The 17,106-nt window shown below is 39.5% G+C and overlaps 2 protein-coding genes across 3 annotated transcripts; both read right to left on the reverse strand.

Annotated features, from left to right (window-relative positions):
• Positions 1-385: 385 nt before the first annotated feature.
• On the reverse strand, positions 386-9,084 carry mybl2b (v-myb avian myeloblastosis viral oncogene homolog-like 2b). The gene is made up of 15 exons (XM_074673569.1): positions 8,980-9,084; positions 8,455-8,551; positions 8,277-8,348; positions 8,076-8,168; positions 6,776-6,996; positions 6,548-6,680; positions 6,397-6,456; positions 6,096-6,308; positions 4,054-4,326; positions 3,824-3,966; positions 3,628-3,727; positions 3,419-3,529; positions 1,805-1,921; positions 1,598-1,729; positions 386-1,482 (listed from the first exon to the last, which is right to left on the reverse strand). The coding sequence occupies exons 1-15, from the start codon at positions 8,997-8,999 to the stop codon at positions 1,354-1,356; spliced, it is 1,914 nt and encodes a 637-aa protein (XP_074529670.1). The 5' UTR covers positions 9,000-9,084; the 3' UTR covers positions 386-1,353.
• Positions 9,085-10,166: 1,082 nt separating this feature from the next.
• Positions 10,167-16,019, reverse strand: ift52 (intraflagellar transport 52 homolog (Chlamydomonas)). 2 transcript variants are annotated; one of them, XM_074673594.1, is made up of 14 exons: positions 15,570-16,019; positions 15,315-15,466; positions 15,095-15,182; positions 14,781-14,910; positions 14,507-14,582; positions 14,345-14,416; positions 14,135-14,261; positions 13,961-14,044; positions 11,854-11,922; positions 11,614-11,768; positions 11,446-11,533; positions 11,206-11,314; positions 10,973-11,118; positions 10,167-10,898 (listed from the first exon to the last, which is right to left on the reverse strand). In XM_074673594.1, the coding sequence occupies exons 2-14, from the start codon at positions 15,431-15,433 to the stop codon at positions 10,845-10,847; spliced, it is 1,317 nt and encodes a 438-aa protein (XP_074529695.1). In that variant the 5' UTR covers positions 15,434-15,466; positions 15,570-16,019; the 3' UTR covers positions 10,167-10,844. The 2 variants fall into 2 exon arrangements, with proteins under 2 accessions (XP_074529695.1, XP_074529684.1); XM_074673583.1 differs by having other exon boundaries at positions 15,315-16,018.
• Between the last annotated feature and the right edge of the window lie 1,087 nt (positions 16,020-17,106).

Below are 17,106 nucleotides of genomic sequence, written 5' to 3' on the forward strand. Positions count from 1 at the left end.
GCTTTATTATCCTCATTGAGAGTTTGTATATTGTGGAATGTTCAAAATAAAATTGAAAAAAAGAAAATAAATGAATTAATAAATGATTTATATTAATAATACGTCTGTCGTAATACATAATTTCGAGAAGTATTTTATCGTTTTTTATTTCTAAAAGAACAGCAACGTGAAGAGATTTACCTTTGAATTGAATGCTTGTGTTATTTAGCCTATCAATGTGCAATCAATCAATATTTTTGATTATGTAAATTACAAAAATAAATAAATAATAATAATTTTAAAAAACTGCCATTTTGATACATGAAGTTCATAATGTGATCCAGATAATCTGTCAATCCAGGAGTGAATTCACTTTAATTAACATATCCTTTTAATGAACAAAAACAAGCCGACAAGTCAACACCAGTCTACTGTAAGCTTTGTATGCAGCCGACAAGCAAAAAAAATCAAACTGACATGACCAGAAGGCAAATGAGAGATGCCCATGTTCTTTATTAAATTTTTAAACAATTTGCATTAAGATTAGGTAAAAACATGAAACACGTAATATTTACAAACAGTGCCAAATGTAACCCTCGGCATGTAAGCTGGCACAGAATCAAAGCCTCCCCAACATGAAAACTACTTAGTTATTGCATAAACCATGCAGCTAGCATGTTCATTTTGTTATCATGCCTCCTTCATGTAATATTGACGGGTTTTTGAGATACTCCAAAACTTCCAGCAGACATTATTCTTACACTGTGTGCCATTCTTACTTTTAATATATACATATAAGCATCCAAACTGTGTATTAAGAATCATCCTTAACTCTGTGCCTTTAAGATTTAAATACAGACCTAATTTCTAAATGTAACACTGATTAAACCGTCTGAATTTCCTCCTTATTCCAGTTATAGAAGATTTTAAAATAAAGAGTTTTATCCTGAGTGTTTGGACTTTTCATTGCTATAAAACTAGTAAATTACAGACACATCATGTAATGTAAAACTATGTTTTTGCAGTGATAGCAAACAAACAAAGCAGTGATTTTTTCAATTTTTTACATTCACTGTTCCTTTCAGACTTGCTTGGGTGACATCAATGCAAGTGAATGTGATTAACTTGCCTTTTGAATCAGTAACACGGCTATTTGAGTAGTGCAAACTCTGAAAGTAACACTCTCCTTCAAATGTTTGAAAGAGACACAGAATATCAGTGTAATGATTGCAAAAACTTCTATACAAACTGCTCTAAAGCTACGCGTGCCACGTCATTCTTCCACCAAAAATCACAACAGCCAAACGTAAAGAAAAAACAGGAAAAGCAACAGTGGGTTGTGCATGGGTGACTGGGAAACAAATGGGAGACGTCTCAGGACAGAATCAGGGCCCGGCTGGGAGTGCGGGACTTCAGTGAGCGAAGGTAGTGTCTCGCTTTTTCTGTCATGAAGAGCTGATCTTTAGTTTGTCCACAAACAACCATCTCCCATTCCTTCGACATCTGAGGAGGGAAAAGCAGTCATCAGAGCTGAGTTAGATTCATGTCAAGAAACAGTTATGTAATAACTTTTAACAACTGATGATGTCAACGCCCTGTTAGCATCAAAGAAACTTACAGGAACTGGAGGCACAGTGTTTGGAAATATCACACTGTCTGATGGTCCCAAAAGGAAGCCTTGATCCAAAATGTTTTCGTGTCTCTTACTACAAAAAGATGAGGAGTTGAGAGGCACTAACATGGGCTCTTCCTGTAAAAAAAGGACAAAGAGAATTAGATGGGCTCAAATCTACTGACGAGGAAATACATTTGCTCAGGTTTTTACCTTGATGCTTCTTTTAGATTCAGTTTTGTGGGATTTGCGTTTGGATGTGGGCACCACTTGGCAGTCCATGACATCCAGAGCCAGAGACTTCCTTACTTTCTTCATAGGAGGCCGGTGCTTGAATTATTAAAAAAAAAAAAAAAAAAAAAAAGACAATTGAAAAACAATATTTCATTGTGTCACCTTGTATTTTTTGTGAAACCTGACAGAGAAAAGTGTATTTAACAATTTATTTCACAGTCAGGATCATTTTTTAAACAGTGGTGGCAGCAAAAAACAGACGAGTAACTGCTTTGGGAAGCTGAATGTTCAAGGCATTTCACACTCAGTTGCTCCTGAAGCAGCCAACAGTCCCAGTCAGTCAGAACTCTTGGTGTGAACTTGTGAAGGTGATGCAGCCTCAAGCAGAAAAAACAAGCTCCCATTGTTTCTAACTGTCCTAAGGAAAATCCTCAATTGTTCCTTTAACAAACCTGATAAGTTCAACTGAGATTATTGAAAGCAGCAGCTCCCTCTTGGCCTTATTCTTATACTTTTAGACATCTTTGCATTTGCAGTCTGTTATTAGCTTTTATCTCTCATATGTCTGCCATGGACACCAAACTGGTTACAAATACAGTGGTGTTTTATGAATGTCTAGCGTAATCATGGCTGCATTGTTAACACAAAATATCAGCTGTTAGCAGCCTGTAGCATGTTGATGCTAACCGGTGCTAGGTCTGATGTTTCCCTGTGATTGGAGAAGGAGGCAGGGTCAATGAGCTGGCATTGGGGTGTAAACTATGAAGAGTGAAAATCGACCTGTCCTTCCATCTATCATTATGGGGAACATAAGATCCATCTCTTGACATGAACAAGCTAGCCTAGCTAACCCAGCACCAGAAGGAATACCAAAGGGTAGAGTAGCATCATGCTAATCACAGAGACATGGCGGAGCTAACACTGGATATGAACGCCACATGGGAGAAATTTCTCTCACTGTGAGTGGACAGGACAAAGTAGAGAGAGATTTAACGGACTGGTGAAGAAGTCCAGCTCAGCCCTGGACTGTCCTCTGGATCCTGTGGAGGTGGAGGCTGACGGCCAAGCTGTCGTCTCTGATGGACATGTCCCTCCCTTTTTTACCTTCATTAGGCAAATTTATTTTTCTAAAATCATTTTTTTCTGTTTTATCATGTTTGATCAATTCTTCCTGTAAAGTTTTTAACTTTATACGCTCCTGTGTGCTGCTGTAACTCTGAATTTCCCTGTTGTGGGATGAATAAAGGAGTATCTTATCTTGAAAAAACAGCAAAGAATAACTTAGAATTCAAGGACAGATTACAATTGCTGATTTTAATTACTTTGAACACTAACCCTACATTTTACTATGAATTAATTACACAATGCTTACGTTTCAGTTTGCAGTTCAAAGAAATCATTCAATCCAAAGTCTAAATCATGTACTATTTCAGTGGCCCTTCATGAGTTCTTTTCAAAAAGTTTACTATCAACATTTTCATATTACAACAGTTCACTGATTCTTGAGAAAGCATACTTTAAAACAAGGCTAATTAAATAGCTAAAAAAAACCCGCTGACGTTACTTTGAGTGTAACAGCTGGTTCATAATTACCAATGTTTTTCGTCTCTGCTCAGGTGGAGTTGAACGTAACACGACCAAGTCGATCCCCGCTTCTCTCAGGATGACTTCATTTATGTCATCTTCAAGGTTTGGAGTCTGAGGCTGAGAGTTAAAAAGGAAAGGACAGGTGGTGTTGATGCAATTTATATACATCATAAGCTGAACACCTTCTTGTTTCATTTTCACTGTGTGTGTCTCACCAGAGGCTGCAGAGGACCGTACTTCTCCATGGCGTTTTTGAACGGCGTTGGGGTTCGTGGAGTTGTACAGAGATCAGACTTGTGGTTGGGTGTAACAAATCTGTGTAAAAACAAGAGAAACTCATGAATGACTGTGAAACTCTTCAAAAAAACCTTTAAAATGATCTACATCAAACAAATCCAGAGCTTCTCTTACGCTGAGTTTTCCTTCTGAGTGTGAGGCGTCTTGTCCCGCTGTAGTGGAGTTGTAACGATGGCTTTCTGGCTGCACACCGGTGTTGATGTCAGGGATGGATTTTCCAGATCATGGGTGTCCTGCTTGGTCCACATGTTCAGGAACTAAAACAGCGCATGTAGTTGAATGAGTAATCTGATTTGATTGTTTAAACATGACCACACTCTGTGTCACAGCATTAAAAGACCTACCTGAGATGGAGAGAAGGGCAAGATTTTGACAGGAGTGCTCTTAGGAGTCATGGAGTTACTGACATCAGGAGACAAGGCGGTGCATCTCCGGTTCCTCCGGATCTGTGTGGAGGGTGGCGTCACCCCTCCAGGGGAGATGGGGATGAGTTCACCTTTGCTACTTTTGCTTAACTCCTGCAAGGCGCTGGCTTCCAGGCGAAACTGGTGGCGCTCTGGGCTTGGACTGTCCTCTGGAAGGTCAAAGGCTGCGAGGTTGCACCAGCCATCTAGGTCCTGATAGGAGGAGGGACATTTCATTCATGTATTCCGAAAAAATAAGCTCTACTCTGGAGTATCATAGATAGCTAGGATTTTGGGTGTTTAGCCACAAGGTTAGACAATTATCTCATGTTAGATAATTAAATCTAACTAGTCATAACAGGCTTGTAACCTTTCTAAAGACATATTTGAAGCTTTATTTAATAGGCTCAATGCACGCATCACTTTCATGTTGGTGTGAGGTCATTTAAAGCTAATTTGTCAACACTAGCCAGCCTGAGCAAGAAGCCTTGTTTTTGTGTTGAAAGTTATAACTCTGTCCTGCTTCAGGTTAATCATACTTAATAACTTTAATTCTGTATATTTACCTCTCACTGAATGTGTTTGGTCCCCTATTAAAGTGAACGGTAAAAACAGGGCTACAAATGAGCTCTCTGTGAAAGCCCACTGATACGTAACATTCTAACAAGAGATTCCTATTTTATACATTAGGATGTAAGTTCTTATACTGTTTTGGTACATTGGGCTCCTAATCTACCAAAAACAATACAGAATACTTAGTGCTAGCTTCACACTAACATACATTGGAAATTGCACTGACATGCAAGAGGTTAGCATACCTCAATATAACTTTGATTTAACTTTCATCACTCAACACACAAACAAATGTACACTGGTCTCTCACAAGAGACCTGGTCTCTCTTTGAAAGGACACTTTTGTATGTTTACGCATCATCACATTAAACATGTAAAGAACTAGGCTACAATTAAAAACATTAACATAAACATTAACATAAACAACAACTAGGGACCGAGCTAGGTACTTTTATAGGTACCGACCGAAATCTGTCAAAAGTACCGAGTACCGATTCACATAAAATCAAAAGGTTCCATGTTTAGGTACCTAAATGCATCCTTGTGACTGTGAGGGAGTGGAGGAGTAGGAGATTTTCCATGCTGAACATGAACACAGCATTACAGGGTTATATATTCAAGAATGAATATGTTGAATTGAAAAAAATATGTATTTTATTCTTAAATAAATTAATATTTTTTTACCACCATAACACAGAAAGTAGGGATGGGTACCTTTCATATTTGAAACGATACGGTACCGATGCCTGGTACCTGGCAATTGGTTCCGGTACTCAACGGTACCAAGTTTCTGCACTTTTTTGTGTTTATGTGGTAAAAAGTATCAATTTGTTTAATAATAAAATATAAAAAAAATTTCAATTTGACACATCTATTTTTCAATATATAACCTTGCAATGCTGCGTTTATTTCTAGCATGGAAAATCTTCTACTCTTCCACTCCTTCACAGTCACAAGGATGCATTTAGGTACCTAAACATGGTACCTTTTGGTTTTATGTGAATCAATACCTGGTACTTTTGACAGGATTTGGTCGGTACCTCTAAAAGTACCTAATTCGGTACCCATCCCTTACAGAAAGTACCGAAAATTGGTACCGATGAGTACCGGTATCAATTGACAGGTACCGGGTATAGGTACCGTATAGTTTCAAATGTGAAAGGTACCCATCCCTAACAACAAAACTGAACAGTGTTGGATGTTTTGACAACAAGCATTCAGTGATATACAGTAGCCCAGTCCTCTACTGTAACCAGAAGTTTGCATGCATCCTGAGATTTAACCAGAAATATGTTGCGTACTGACACTTTAATTTAGGGGTTTATATCCTGACTTAACTTTTGACGAAGACCAAACTAAGACAAACCCAGATTTCCTTTTCTTATAAAGAAGAAATCAAAAATACACACCCCGTCAACCATGTCCAGCACCTCCTTCAGTGCAGGACCGGAGGGCGAGAGAAAGCCTGAACTGTCCACCACCCAGCTGGAGCAGTTCATCTCCCCCGTGGTGTCTGATTCAGCCTTCGGGCTCAAACCATCCTTCGGGGAAGACTCAGCTCTTGATGGTCCAGCTTCACTGGGCCCTGCTTCAGCAGAGGAGGAGTCTGGGGATTCCTGCAGCTGGTGGAGAATGTAAACATCTGTTAAAACCCTGAGATTTGAAATCATGAGTACTGCTGTGAGATGCAGTTAGAGGACTGATGCTTACTGCAGAATGTGCTGTCTGCTCCAGGTCTTTGTCCACATCGTCTTGGGAACAACTGGGCATCTGTGATTAGAGGAGAGTATTTTAGGAGGAGTGTTTCTACAGTTAGATAGGGGGAGAATTCCTTGGGAAATCACAGTGAAAGACAGCTCACCTGCACATCTTTACTGACACGAGCCAACAACTCCTCTAGCTCCTCTGGTCTTAAAACCTCCCCAGCGTAGAAGCCCATCTCTAACTTGCGTTTGATGGTGGAATTCCAGTGATTCTTCACCGCATTATCTGTCCTGTAAATAAATACCACAACAAAGGTCCTTTAGGTCCAACAGCTTCCACTCAACACTAACTGTTTTCATGAGCACGGTCAGCGGGGTTTTCAGACCTTCCAGGCAGCAGCTTCGCAATCTCAGCCCAGCGGTTTCCCAGCAGACAGTGAGCCTTGTAGATGATAAGGTCCTCCTCAGCCGTCCATGAGGACTTCTTCACATTAGGATTGAGGTGGTTGTGCCAGCGCTCTCTGCATTGCTTCCCTAGTCTGCCTTTCAGATGCTTGGCAACCAGTGCCCACTGTTTGTTGCCGTATAGGTTAACAAGCTCTATAACCTGTGGAATGAAGAGGAGGGTAATAAATCTGTTTCAAACAGGCTACAAAATGTGCCAGGGTGTATGCTGAAATCCTGAGGTTAAATTCAATACCTTTTTGAGACTTTTTTAAAAACCTTTCAAAAAGTCTTGAGACCTTACCGCGACTTTAAGCTGCTGTTAGTAACCAATCTTTGACAGTTGTAGTTTGCATTTTAACATAAATTAGGTAAGCTGAGAAGGAATAAAGCTTGAGAGTATAAATGAAACTAAAGGCAGGTTAACTGACATTCCTATTACCACAACAAGTAACAGTTATTTAAGGCCAACTTGCATAAAATATATACAGACGGCTAACAAACTACTGTATGAACTGAGTTTGTTGTCACATTAGCCTATGGATATGTTGCTGCTAGTGATACATATAGCCAGCGCCTCACAAAATTACAACTTTGCTTGTTGTCACGTTTCAAACAACAGCGCTACATAACTGTATTGATAAATACCTTATCTCATCGCATAGTATCCAATAAAAAGGTGATTTGAACAAAGAAAACTTGTTCCAGAACAACTGAGATCAGGAGAAGCTTTCTCTATATCGTAAGGATCCAAGATCCCAGGTCCTCAAAAGTCCGAGAAATTTTCTCGGGAAGCGTGAGAAACTCTTATGATCTAGAAAGAAATATTTTGAGATGCTAAAGCTTTTTCTAAATCCTCACGCTGGTCTGAGATGAGTGTGACGAGCAGAATGATCGTCCAATCACCAGGTGTGGTTATTTTTGAAGGTTCAGACCCTGAAAACATTTTTAACCAGATGGACTATTTCTGTGGTGGGTATATGGAGCCGTCTGTCTGGCGTGTCAGGTTAGTTTGTAACAGTCGCAAGGAGGAAAATAAATATTCATGGATATTTTTGTAGTCAAAACTTGAATACCAATAAATTTAATACCTCATAACATTAGGATTAAGACTTTTTAATACTTTTTAAGGGCCTTAATTTTCCCACGATTGATTTATCAACTTTTAATACTTTTTAAGACCCGGTGGACACCCTGTGTGCACAGGGAGTGAAATAATAGAAGAAATGAGAAAAGAAATACCTTCTCATCCTCCTCTTTTGTCCAAGGGCCTTTTACCAGTTCTGGATCCAAGACCTTAAACCAGCGATGCTGACACTGGTGTTCACTGTGGCTCTATGCAAAACAAAGAACAAATCAGGGAGCTTCAACACGCTGACATGGGCTGTGTCTGAAAACAATCAAAGAGATTTACAGTCATCAGACTAAGTCAGACAAACTCACTGGTAGGTATGTGGCTATTTGTTTCCAGTCGTTGGATCCTAGCCTCTGAACAAGAGCCTTGAGCTTGTCATCCTGTGAACACACACACATAAACACACCGACTAGTAAATGCCTCCTGTCCTACACGGCCATTGTTTACATTGAGACACCGTGTGAATCGCAGGGACATGCCAGTCACCTCCTCTGGTGTCCATTTCCCTTTGACTTTCCCACCATCCCTCTGATCTGCCACATCAGAGTCCGTGTCCTGATGCATGGCCTCCTCTCCATCCTCACTGTGGAGCAAACAGCTGTTGTGAGCACGAACAAAGCTGACAGTGAAAGCAGAAACTAGCTCCTGAGACGCCTTTGTGGTGGGGCGAGGACAAACCGGATCACCAGGTTTTAGGTGGGCTAAAAACAAGCGCTACTTCCTCCTCTCTCGAGTATCTAAAAACTTGCTTGAAAACTTTATAGTGATCACATTTTGCAACGCATTGCGTACAGATGAATACGGGATTACGAGGCGTTTTAATACAGCACTGCTCACTGTTTATCGCGGTTATCTGGAAAAGGCGGTATCACCAGTTCCGTTCTCAAAAGCTGCGAGATTTCCTCAAAAGGCCATCATTAGCAAACTAAAGACTATAACTACTTCAGTGTAAAATATTTACACTCGTTTTTGATGGCAAAACTTATTTAAACAGAAAGATCAACTTCTTACCCGCGCGCCCACCAGGACATTTCCCTCGGTTTCTGTTGTTTAGGGTCAGACGGTGATCTCTCCTGCTGCCGTCTCTCGTCATGAGCCTGTGTATCTGCCGCTGATGGCTGTTATTCCGCCTGGTTATTGTCCCAGTGAGCTGACTGCTGGTGAAGATGGAGGCAGGAAGGCCGGGTGCTGTTATGTTGGAGCAGCTTGTAGCCAGCTGGAGCAGGGCGCGCAGGCTGTCCGCGCTCCGAGATTTCTAACTCGCGCCCTTCTCTATCGTAGCAGACGGATGGTGACGTAGTTGCGCAGTACGTTTGCGCAGAGAGCCAAGTAGTCAGATGGAAAACTTCCGATGACGTTTCAAAATAAAATACGGAAAAGATTTTAAGAGTTTCATTCTTCTTATTATTTCTTCCTTCTGCTTATAAGATAAAAAAAACAGTTGAACATAAAATTTTAAAATGTCAAAATGAAAATCATTCACTTGTAAGTTATTGGCTTCAGTTTAAAAAAACGTTTAAAAAGTCAGTTAAAAAGAAAATTAGCGAAGCAAAAACGAAGTAGAATTATATAACCTACAAATGTTGGTTAGTAAACTTTCATATACACTTTTGTGGGACTTAAAAACGGAAGTAAAGAAGTAAAAAATGTATTGACTCAAGGTTTTCCGTTTCCCTTCCCTTTTTCATTTGTACTTTCAAAATAAATAGATGAATACTTAGCTTGATGAGTGTTATACATTAAGTATACATTTAAAGACAACAATAAATTTGTAGTCAGAATAGTTTATCATTTAGACAAATTGTCTAGATCATGGCAAGCTTGAGCCACTTTGTTACACAAATTTTTTTTAAAAAATTCTTCTTTGCTTCCTTGTTGGAACAGATATAATTTCCATCAGCAATGATATTTTTTTATTTTAAAAATGTGAAAGAAAAAATGATTTAAATTAAAATGCCTGCACCTCTAGAAGTTGTGGTTTTTGCCACTTTGATATCTAAACTGATGACCTGATGCTGATGACTGATGCTCAGCCACCAGCTGGGTCAATCAACACACAGTTAAAACCACCTGGAGCTCATTTGAGACTCACTGGCCAAACGATGGAGAAGGCTTCAGTTGTCAGAGGTAAGAAAACTGGTTTAAGTCTCAACACAAGAAATAGATTTATTTACACTTGAGTGAATGATGTATTACATTAACTTGTGTTTTCTCCAACTCTAGAAATAAAAAGCTTTGAGTGTGCTTCTCCGTTGGAGCTTGACAGAAAGTTTTGGGGAGAACAGAGTTGGATGTCTGCTTTGTCCACATCAAGAGTGTCGATTGACACCGATGGATTCGACTCCCGGCTGCCCATCTTGGCGTCCTTGGGCCTGTCAGCAGATGCCATTTCCCCCTCACAGTCCTTTACAGGGAAAGAGACCGTCTACTGTCACCTGGCTATACCGCTACAGCAAACATCCTCCACTCCCCAGATGGTCCTTCAAAATCAAAGAGAGGCCTTTTGTTTTGATCAGTCCTACGTTGGGTTTGCTTCTCCCCACATGTCCTGGGATGTTTCTTTGATTAAGAGAGAAGGCAAAAGCCCCAGATGGTACATGGAGTCCTCTGCTCTGGAGAAAACGAGGAGTCCAAAGCCACAGTCTGGACAGCACTCTGCAGCTGAAGGTTCTCCCTGACGCAGCTGCTCATGGCAGGACTTGGAGGAGAGATGTCTTTTCTGCCTCTGTGTCTGAACAACTTTTTAGAGCTTTTTAAATTTTTAACATCTTAATAAAAACACTAATAACTTTATTGAGTATTGTTTACATGTTTTTAACACAAAGTTATGAAGGCATTAACTTTAAGTACAGGTATAGCATCCCATCACCAGTTTCTCACGTTGATATCTTAAGCTCCTCTGATTGTTCCTCCTGCACAACATCATGTTCCTGCACAGGAAAAAAAAAGGTGTTTCATTAAATGCATAAAGCTTCTAATGCTGGCAGAGTAAACAATATCTTACCTGGTTTAGCTTTTTGAATTCAACAACCTGGAAGAAAATATATTCCAGGATGTGTTTTGCATCCCTGTGGTCTTTTTCCAATTTTGGGGTCACCCCGAGGATCTCCCCACATTTGCGCACATAAAACTCCAAATCATCGTCTGTGCCTGTGTAAAGAACAGTTTCATCAAAATAAGATTACGGATGATTACGGCTGGGTCAGATAATCCTGTTTAGTGAGGTAAATGACTTGCATCTGTTTGTGAGCTGTGCTAGGCGCACTTTCTCAGAGGAAAAGGTTTCATCGAGGTCGAACAGTTCCAGCATGGGTGGACGAAGATCACTTAAGGCAGGTGGGAATACCTGGAAAACAGAGCATCCACTTCTGAGCGTAAACATTGAGAAAAAAAAAGATTGTTCCCCTTTTAAATGATGATTATAACAAAACTTAAACACGTTGCTGGTAAAACAGCAGTGCAGGGCTGAAGACTCACAGCAGGTTGAAGCTGTGGCAGGGGAGTTTCAAACTGTGGCGTGATCAGCTGAAGAGGCTCGTCTTTGACGTTGAGCTGCTTGTAAGCGCTGAAAAGAAGGAGTTTTTCATAAGCCACATAGACAAACCGCCATATTGGATTACACAGATGACTGTTCAGCATTCTCACCCAATGACTTGGGGTAAAGTGTCGGTTGTAAAATCAAACAAAGACATATCGTAGAGAGAGGTGAAGTCTCTGGGGTTTTCATCACCCTCCTGCAAACACACCCTGAGCTGCTCTGACAAGCACCCTGTGTCAGGCAGCATGGTGTAGTCCGTCATCTAAGGCACAGAAAGACAGAACAGGTGTCAGAAGATTCAGAAGGAATGGAGTGATGACATTTAAAGGTGAAGTATGTATTCTCACCTCTGGGTCTTCAGCATCGATCTGGTTTAGCTGGATATTATCGGTCATGAGCCACTGAAGCACAACATCCTAGGACCAGAAGTTAAACACTTTAAGAGCACAAAAAGTGATGCTTCACAAACTCTAGGTACAGGGTATGTGCTGAAATACTGAGGCTAATTTCAATTCCTTTTTAAGAATTAAAAAAAATGATTTTTAAAGACCTCATCGTGACTTTTAGCTGTTGTTAGCGACCCATCCTTATGGTTGTACTTTGCATTTTAAAAGAAATGAAGTAAGCTGAGAAGGAATAAAGCTTGAAAGAAAAAATGAAACTAAAAGCAGGTTTATTGACATTTTTTTTCCATATAGCATCACATCGTTCCTTGTACTTTGCTTTGCAATCTTGCCAAGCTCTAACAGCTTACTTCACCGGCTGAATGCTTAACGCCCCCGTCTGGGGACAGAGGTGGGAGCTGCAGACGTGACGACAGCAGGTAGTGACTGCACATTTGAAAACCACAGCACTATAGATTGATCTGTGATGAGTGTGACGAGCAGAATGATCATCCAGTCACCAGGTGCGGCTACTTTTGAAGGTTTAGCCCCTGAAGACATTTTCAAATGGACTGTTTCTATGGCAGATACATGGAACTGTCCGTCTGGCGTGTCAGGTTAAGTTGTAACAGTCGCGAGGAGGAAAATTAATATTCATGAATACTTTTGGAGTCAAAGCTTGAATACCAGTATACCAGAATCAAACTAAATATCTATCAAACTGAATAGCTCATAAACCACAATTAATACTAGGCCTGTCACGATAATCAATAAATCGATTAACCGAACGATAAATAAAAACGTCCTCGGTAAGTTTGCCAGCCTCGATAAACTGACACGTGCATGCATGTTTGTTTCCCTCCTCTCTTTCAACCAAAGAGGCTGAATGAGAAGATGGCTCACTATGTCTATCTTTCTTAACATCGGGGTGCATAGGTTCTATAGCGGATTTAGCGGATTTATAGCGGAGTGAACGTCTGTCAAAAATGCGATCTTTGGGGTGAATACGGGGCTGCTCACGTACACACGGAGAGAGCTGAAGCGAGCGTCCTGAGGGGTAAGGAGGAAACACACGCTAATATGAGTGATGGCACGAAAGATACGGTTCTTAAGCCGCCTGTCACAGTCCCAGTGTGGTAATATTTTGTTTTTTATCAGAATGAACAAAGTGTGAGCTCATGAACACCAACCAGCTGATATGTCGCATTTGTTTGAAAATAGTGGCGACAAAGAAGAAGAAGAAGGGGAGGTGCAGCGCAGCCTTGTTCTTTGACAATCCGCTCTTACTGAGCCTTTTGGTCTGCAAAGTAAATAGAAATAAAAGCGCCAAATGGTGGCGTTCAAAGACAGCTACATTGCCAAAGAAATGCAGCCCTTCAATACGGTTGAAAGCCAGAAATGTTCAAAATGTTTGACAGACAGTACGGATTGACTGGGAAAACGTACATGTTACAAACAATTCAGGAACTGTATAAACTCCCTTTTATTTAGGCTATAGTTTTATTGTTGTTTTTTTCTTTTGGAGCTTTTTCTTTAGAGACAGGGTCTATGTTTTATTGTTTTTGAATAGTATTAATTTTTTTCATTGACATGTATTTTTTCTAAAAGAGAGTCCATTTCATTTGCATTGTATTTTTTTTCTCTTTCTTGTTTTTTAAAATGTATTTTATATTTTTTTAAAATTTATTTTATTTAAAAGATCCTGACCTTTTAATTACAGTTAAATACTCTTAAGAAATTAAAGTTTCTTGCTTTTGATATGGTGTACTCACTTTATTATCCCATTTATCATAATTACATCATTGTAAAAAAAAAAAATAATAATATTGACAATAATATCGTTTATCGGCAATAATATTTTGGAAAATTATCGTCTAGCAAAATTTGTTACTGTGACAGGCCTAGTTAAGACTTTTTTAACACTTTCTAAGGGCCTTAATTGTCCCACAATTGATTTATCAATGCTTAGTACTTTTTTAGACCCGGCGGACACCTTGAGGTAACAACAGAATACGATTTCATCAATCTGACCATGACAGAAAAGCTGATTCTGATAATGAAGTGGACTCACCAGGATTTTGCTATTCTCCTCTTTGTCGATGTACTGGTCACTGAACATGTGGCAGGAACCAGACACCACCAGCTGACCGGCCTCCTTTAAGAGACACAGAGAACCTTTGTAATACAGTCTCACACAGAATAATGGAAAGCCGTATGAAAACGAAACCTGCATTGTGCCTCTTACCTTTCCTTGCTGAAAAGCCATGACAGGCCTGTTGAGGGGAAAGCAGACTGAGCCAGTTGAAAGAACAGCCACTGCAGGCTTCATGACGTTCAGAGTGGCGCCATATGGGTACACAAACGTGAGAGCCCTATTGAGACAGAGACCAATAAGACAACTTTAAACTTTTGAAAACATAAAATTCAGTGATTCATGTTAAAGATCATGTCTTACTGTGAATTGTTTCCAACATTCTCGTCTTCAGTGATCCCTGTGACCACCTTACCAGCAGCTCGACTGATCTCTCTGAAGGAGGAAGAGAAGATCTTCTTATGGATCCATATTCATAGGAACAGATACACAAGCTACAAAAAAAGTGCTGCTCCTACAACAAACCTGTTTAATACACCATCAGAAACAAGTGCCTCCTTTGGATGGAAATATTTATAATACACATTCCTCACTACGGCATCTATAAAAGAGAAATAAAAAACAGACATGAACTTAAGTGTGTGACTATGTGTGTATACATGCGTGTGTTGTTCTGGGTGAGTGTGTATTTGACTGTTGACTGTGGGTTGTATGTTTGTGTGGTGTTTTTAATTTGACTTAATTTGACTCTTTTTGTAAGAAACGTGCTTTATCAATAAAACTTGATTTGATTTGATACCATTGTTGATCTGTATCCCAAATTCCTCCAGCAGATAGTTGATATTTGTGCCGTATTTCCTTTCTCCTCCTTCACCAAGCATGACCAGTACGTTTCCTCCCCCATCCAGATAATGCTTCAAAGCTTCCATCTGAAATACATTTGTAAAATAATGGTTAAAAAAGTATTGGAGCAGAAAAAAATGTGAAAGAACTTTTATGTTGTGCGTGCGCCTGCTACTTTAACAATCTGAGCTTTTACATTAGACTGAACAAATCTATTTGACAGTGTTAGTTAACACAATACCATCTGCATTCACTGTTTTGATACATCACCTCTGATCCTGTGAACATCTCTCTTGGGCCTCCAGTTATCCACAACTTTACGCCCTTCAGCCTCTCTAGGGACAGTTCCTCCTTCATGCTGGGGTAAACAACATTTTTGAAAAGTAGCAGACTTAATATTACTCGTTGAAATGTTAATTTAACGACAGACCAAGCCACAGAAAGAGACACTGACTGTAGCCATGCGATAGTAAAGCAGAAAACCACCCACCTTTGTATTTTCCACTGAGCTCGAAGTCTTTTCTGCATGGTTTTGTAGCCATTATTCGCAGTAAACAGCTCTCTCTTCGAACAGTTAAAGACCACGGAGTGTTGCTGTTCCTTTTCCATCGTTTTTCACTCGTGTTTACTTGTTCTGAACACCTAGTAAGCACAAGTTGTATCCTCGAGTTAGGTTCGTTGGTATCCTCGTTTCATTATACTTTAATACTATCGTAGCAGATTCACCAAATACTTCGCTGCATACAGTTCCTGTGGATACTTCGTCAATAATAGCCTGTGACAGCTGTAGTGGCGTTTCACGTTGCGCGTTCGTAGCGTAGATGCTAGCATACGATTAGCCTCATATAGCTTAAGTATATGCAGTTGGTAGCTGTTAGCTGATATTAGCCTTCGGTGCTCTGTATTACGGTATCAACCACTGTATCGGATTCATTAAAGCGAAGACAGCTAACTAACAATTAAAAAGCAGGACATTACTTCATAAACGCCGTAATATCATATGTTAAACGTTACATCAAGCGCTAACGTTGTCTTGGTAACCGTAAGCCACTACGACAGTGTTGCATGATGGGTGGTAATGGTAACTATGGGCGCTGATCGCGTAACAATCGACTATTTTAGCAGTCAGTGAAATAAGACGACTTGGTGGGTAAAACGGGCCCAGCACAAATTGTCATTCTTGTGTTTTTATAAAGTAAACAGGTTAACGAATGCAAAAATTGTTTCTTCTTGCAACAAGAAGATGGGAACAGTGTGTCGCGGAACGGAAGGAAGGCGGAACACCCCGGACGGGGAATATGACACACTCTATAGACAACAAGGGAGTAATGTTTTTATTTTTGGTTTGTTTGAGTTTATTTAGTTTAAAAAGTTCATTATAATTTTTGATATTCATCTTTAAAGGATTTATTTTACTTTATAATTAATGTAAGAAACAAAAAATAGGTACATTCAGAAGGAGCATCGTACAACAATCATTAAAAAAACAGAAACACTACAACCTCAGTAAATAAATTTAAGAAAAATAAGGGAACCACAGAAAGTAAATACCATAAAGTAAAGGGAGGAGGGTGTTATCGTCCTGTTTCAATAACAACAATTTTTTTACAGGCATACAATTACGTTTTTTTTTCTTAATATCAAACCAAAAGTTGTATCATTTATCGCAAAGAAGTTTGAAAAAGACTGAATTTTTACTTTTAACCATTCATGGATATCTGTCCAGAAAGATTTCACTGTTTGGCATGAGAAGAAATTAGGGTTCCTTGTTTCATTTTCACAAAGGGAGTATAAATTGTCTTCAAATTCAAAGCTTGCACAGAGTAACCTTTAAGAAGGACAGATGTTGTTCATAATTCTTTTAAATGTGTCTCTTGCCTTGGGTGGTGTAAGGGATGTTAGATACACTGTTCTTCATTTTCCATAAATTTTCAAAAAATCAAATTAGTGTAAAATAACATTTCTATTCTGTCCTCCTAGAAACAATATTTAATTAATATTGTTCCTCATCAATTTGACATTACGTTTGTCATCAAGGGTTGATGGTCCTTGGAAGGATAATAAAGGTAGTTGCGGGGCTATTCAACAATGTTCAAACAATATGTTTGGGAAGTGCTCTGTGGAGGTTAATAAAGTAAGCTTCTGGAGGGTTAAAATTGTGCTTGAAAACAGAATTTTTCAAAATTCAGACATTACTGTCTTTATCTCTATGAGCCATATGCTCATGCCAGTCTGCAGAGAATACAGATTTTCTCACATGTAAAACATATCTGCTGTAGCAC

The sequence above is a fragment of the Halichoeres trimaculatus genome, unplaced genomic scaffold, assembly GCF_033239565.1.
Source record: "Halichoeres trimaculatus isolate MK-OKI-2021-1 unplaced genomic scaffold, fHalTri1.1 fHalTri1_scaffold_1, whole genome shotgun sequence".
Classification (NCBI taxonomy): Eukaryota; Metazoa; Chordata; class Actinopteri; order Labriformes; family Labridae; genus Halichoeres; species Halichoeres trimaculatus.

Excerpts from the sequence above, each read along its gene's own strand:
- mybl2b (XM_074673569.1), bottom strand. The coding sequence starts at position 8,999 with ATGTCCTGGTGGGCGCGCGG. Across the intron at positions 8,169-8,276 it reads AAATAGCCACATACCTACCA|AGCCACAGTGAACACCAGTG; the intron begins GTGAGTTTGTCT and ends TGTTTTGCATAG. Across the intron at positions 3,728-3,823 it reads ACTCAGAAGGAAAACTCAGC|ATTTGTTACACCCAACCACA; the intron begins GTAAGAGAAGCT and ends GTTTTTACACAG.
- ift52 (XM_074673594.1), bottom strand. The coding sequence starts at position 15,433 with ATGGAAAAGGAACAGCAACACTCCGTGGTCTTTAACTGTTCGAAGAGA. Across the intron at positions 11,923-13,960 it reads AGGAGAATAGCAAAATCCTG|GATGTTGTGCTTCAGTGGCT; the intron begins GTGAGTCCACTT and ends TTCTGGTCCTAG. Across the intron at positions 10,899-10,972 it reads AATTCAAAAAGCTAAACCAG|GAACATGATGTTGTGCAGGA; the intron begins GTAAGATATTGT and ends TTTCCTGTGCAG.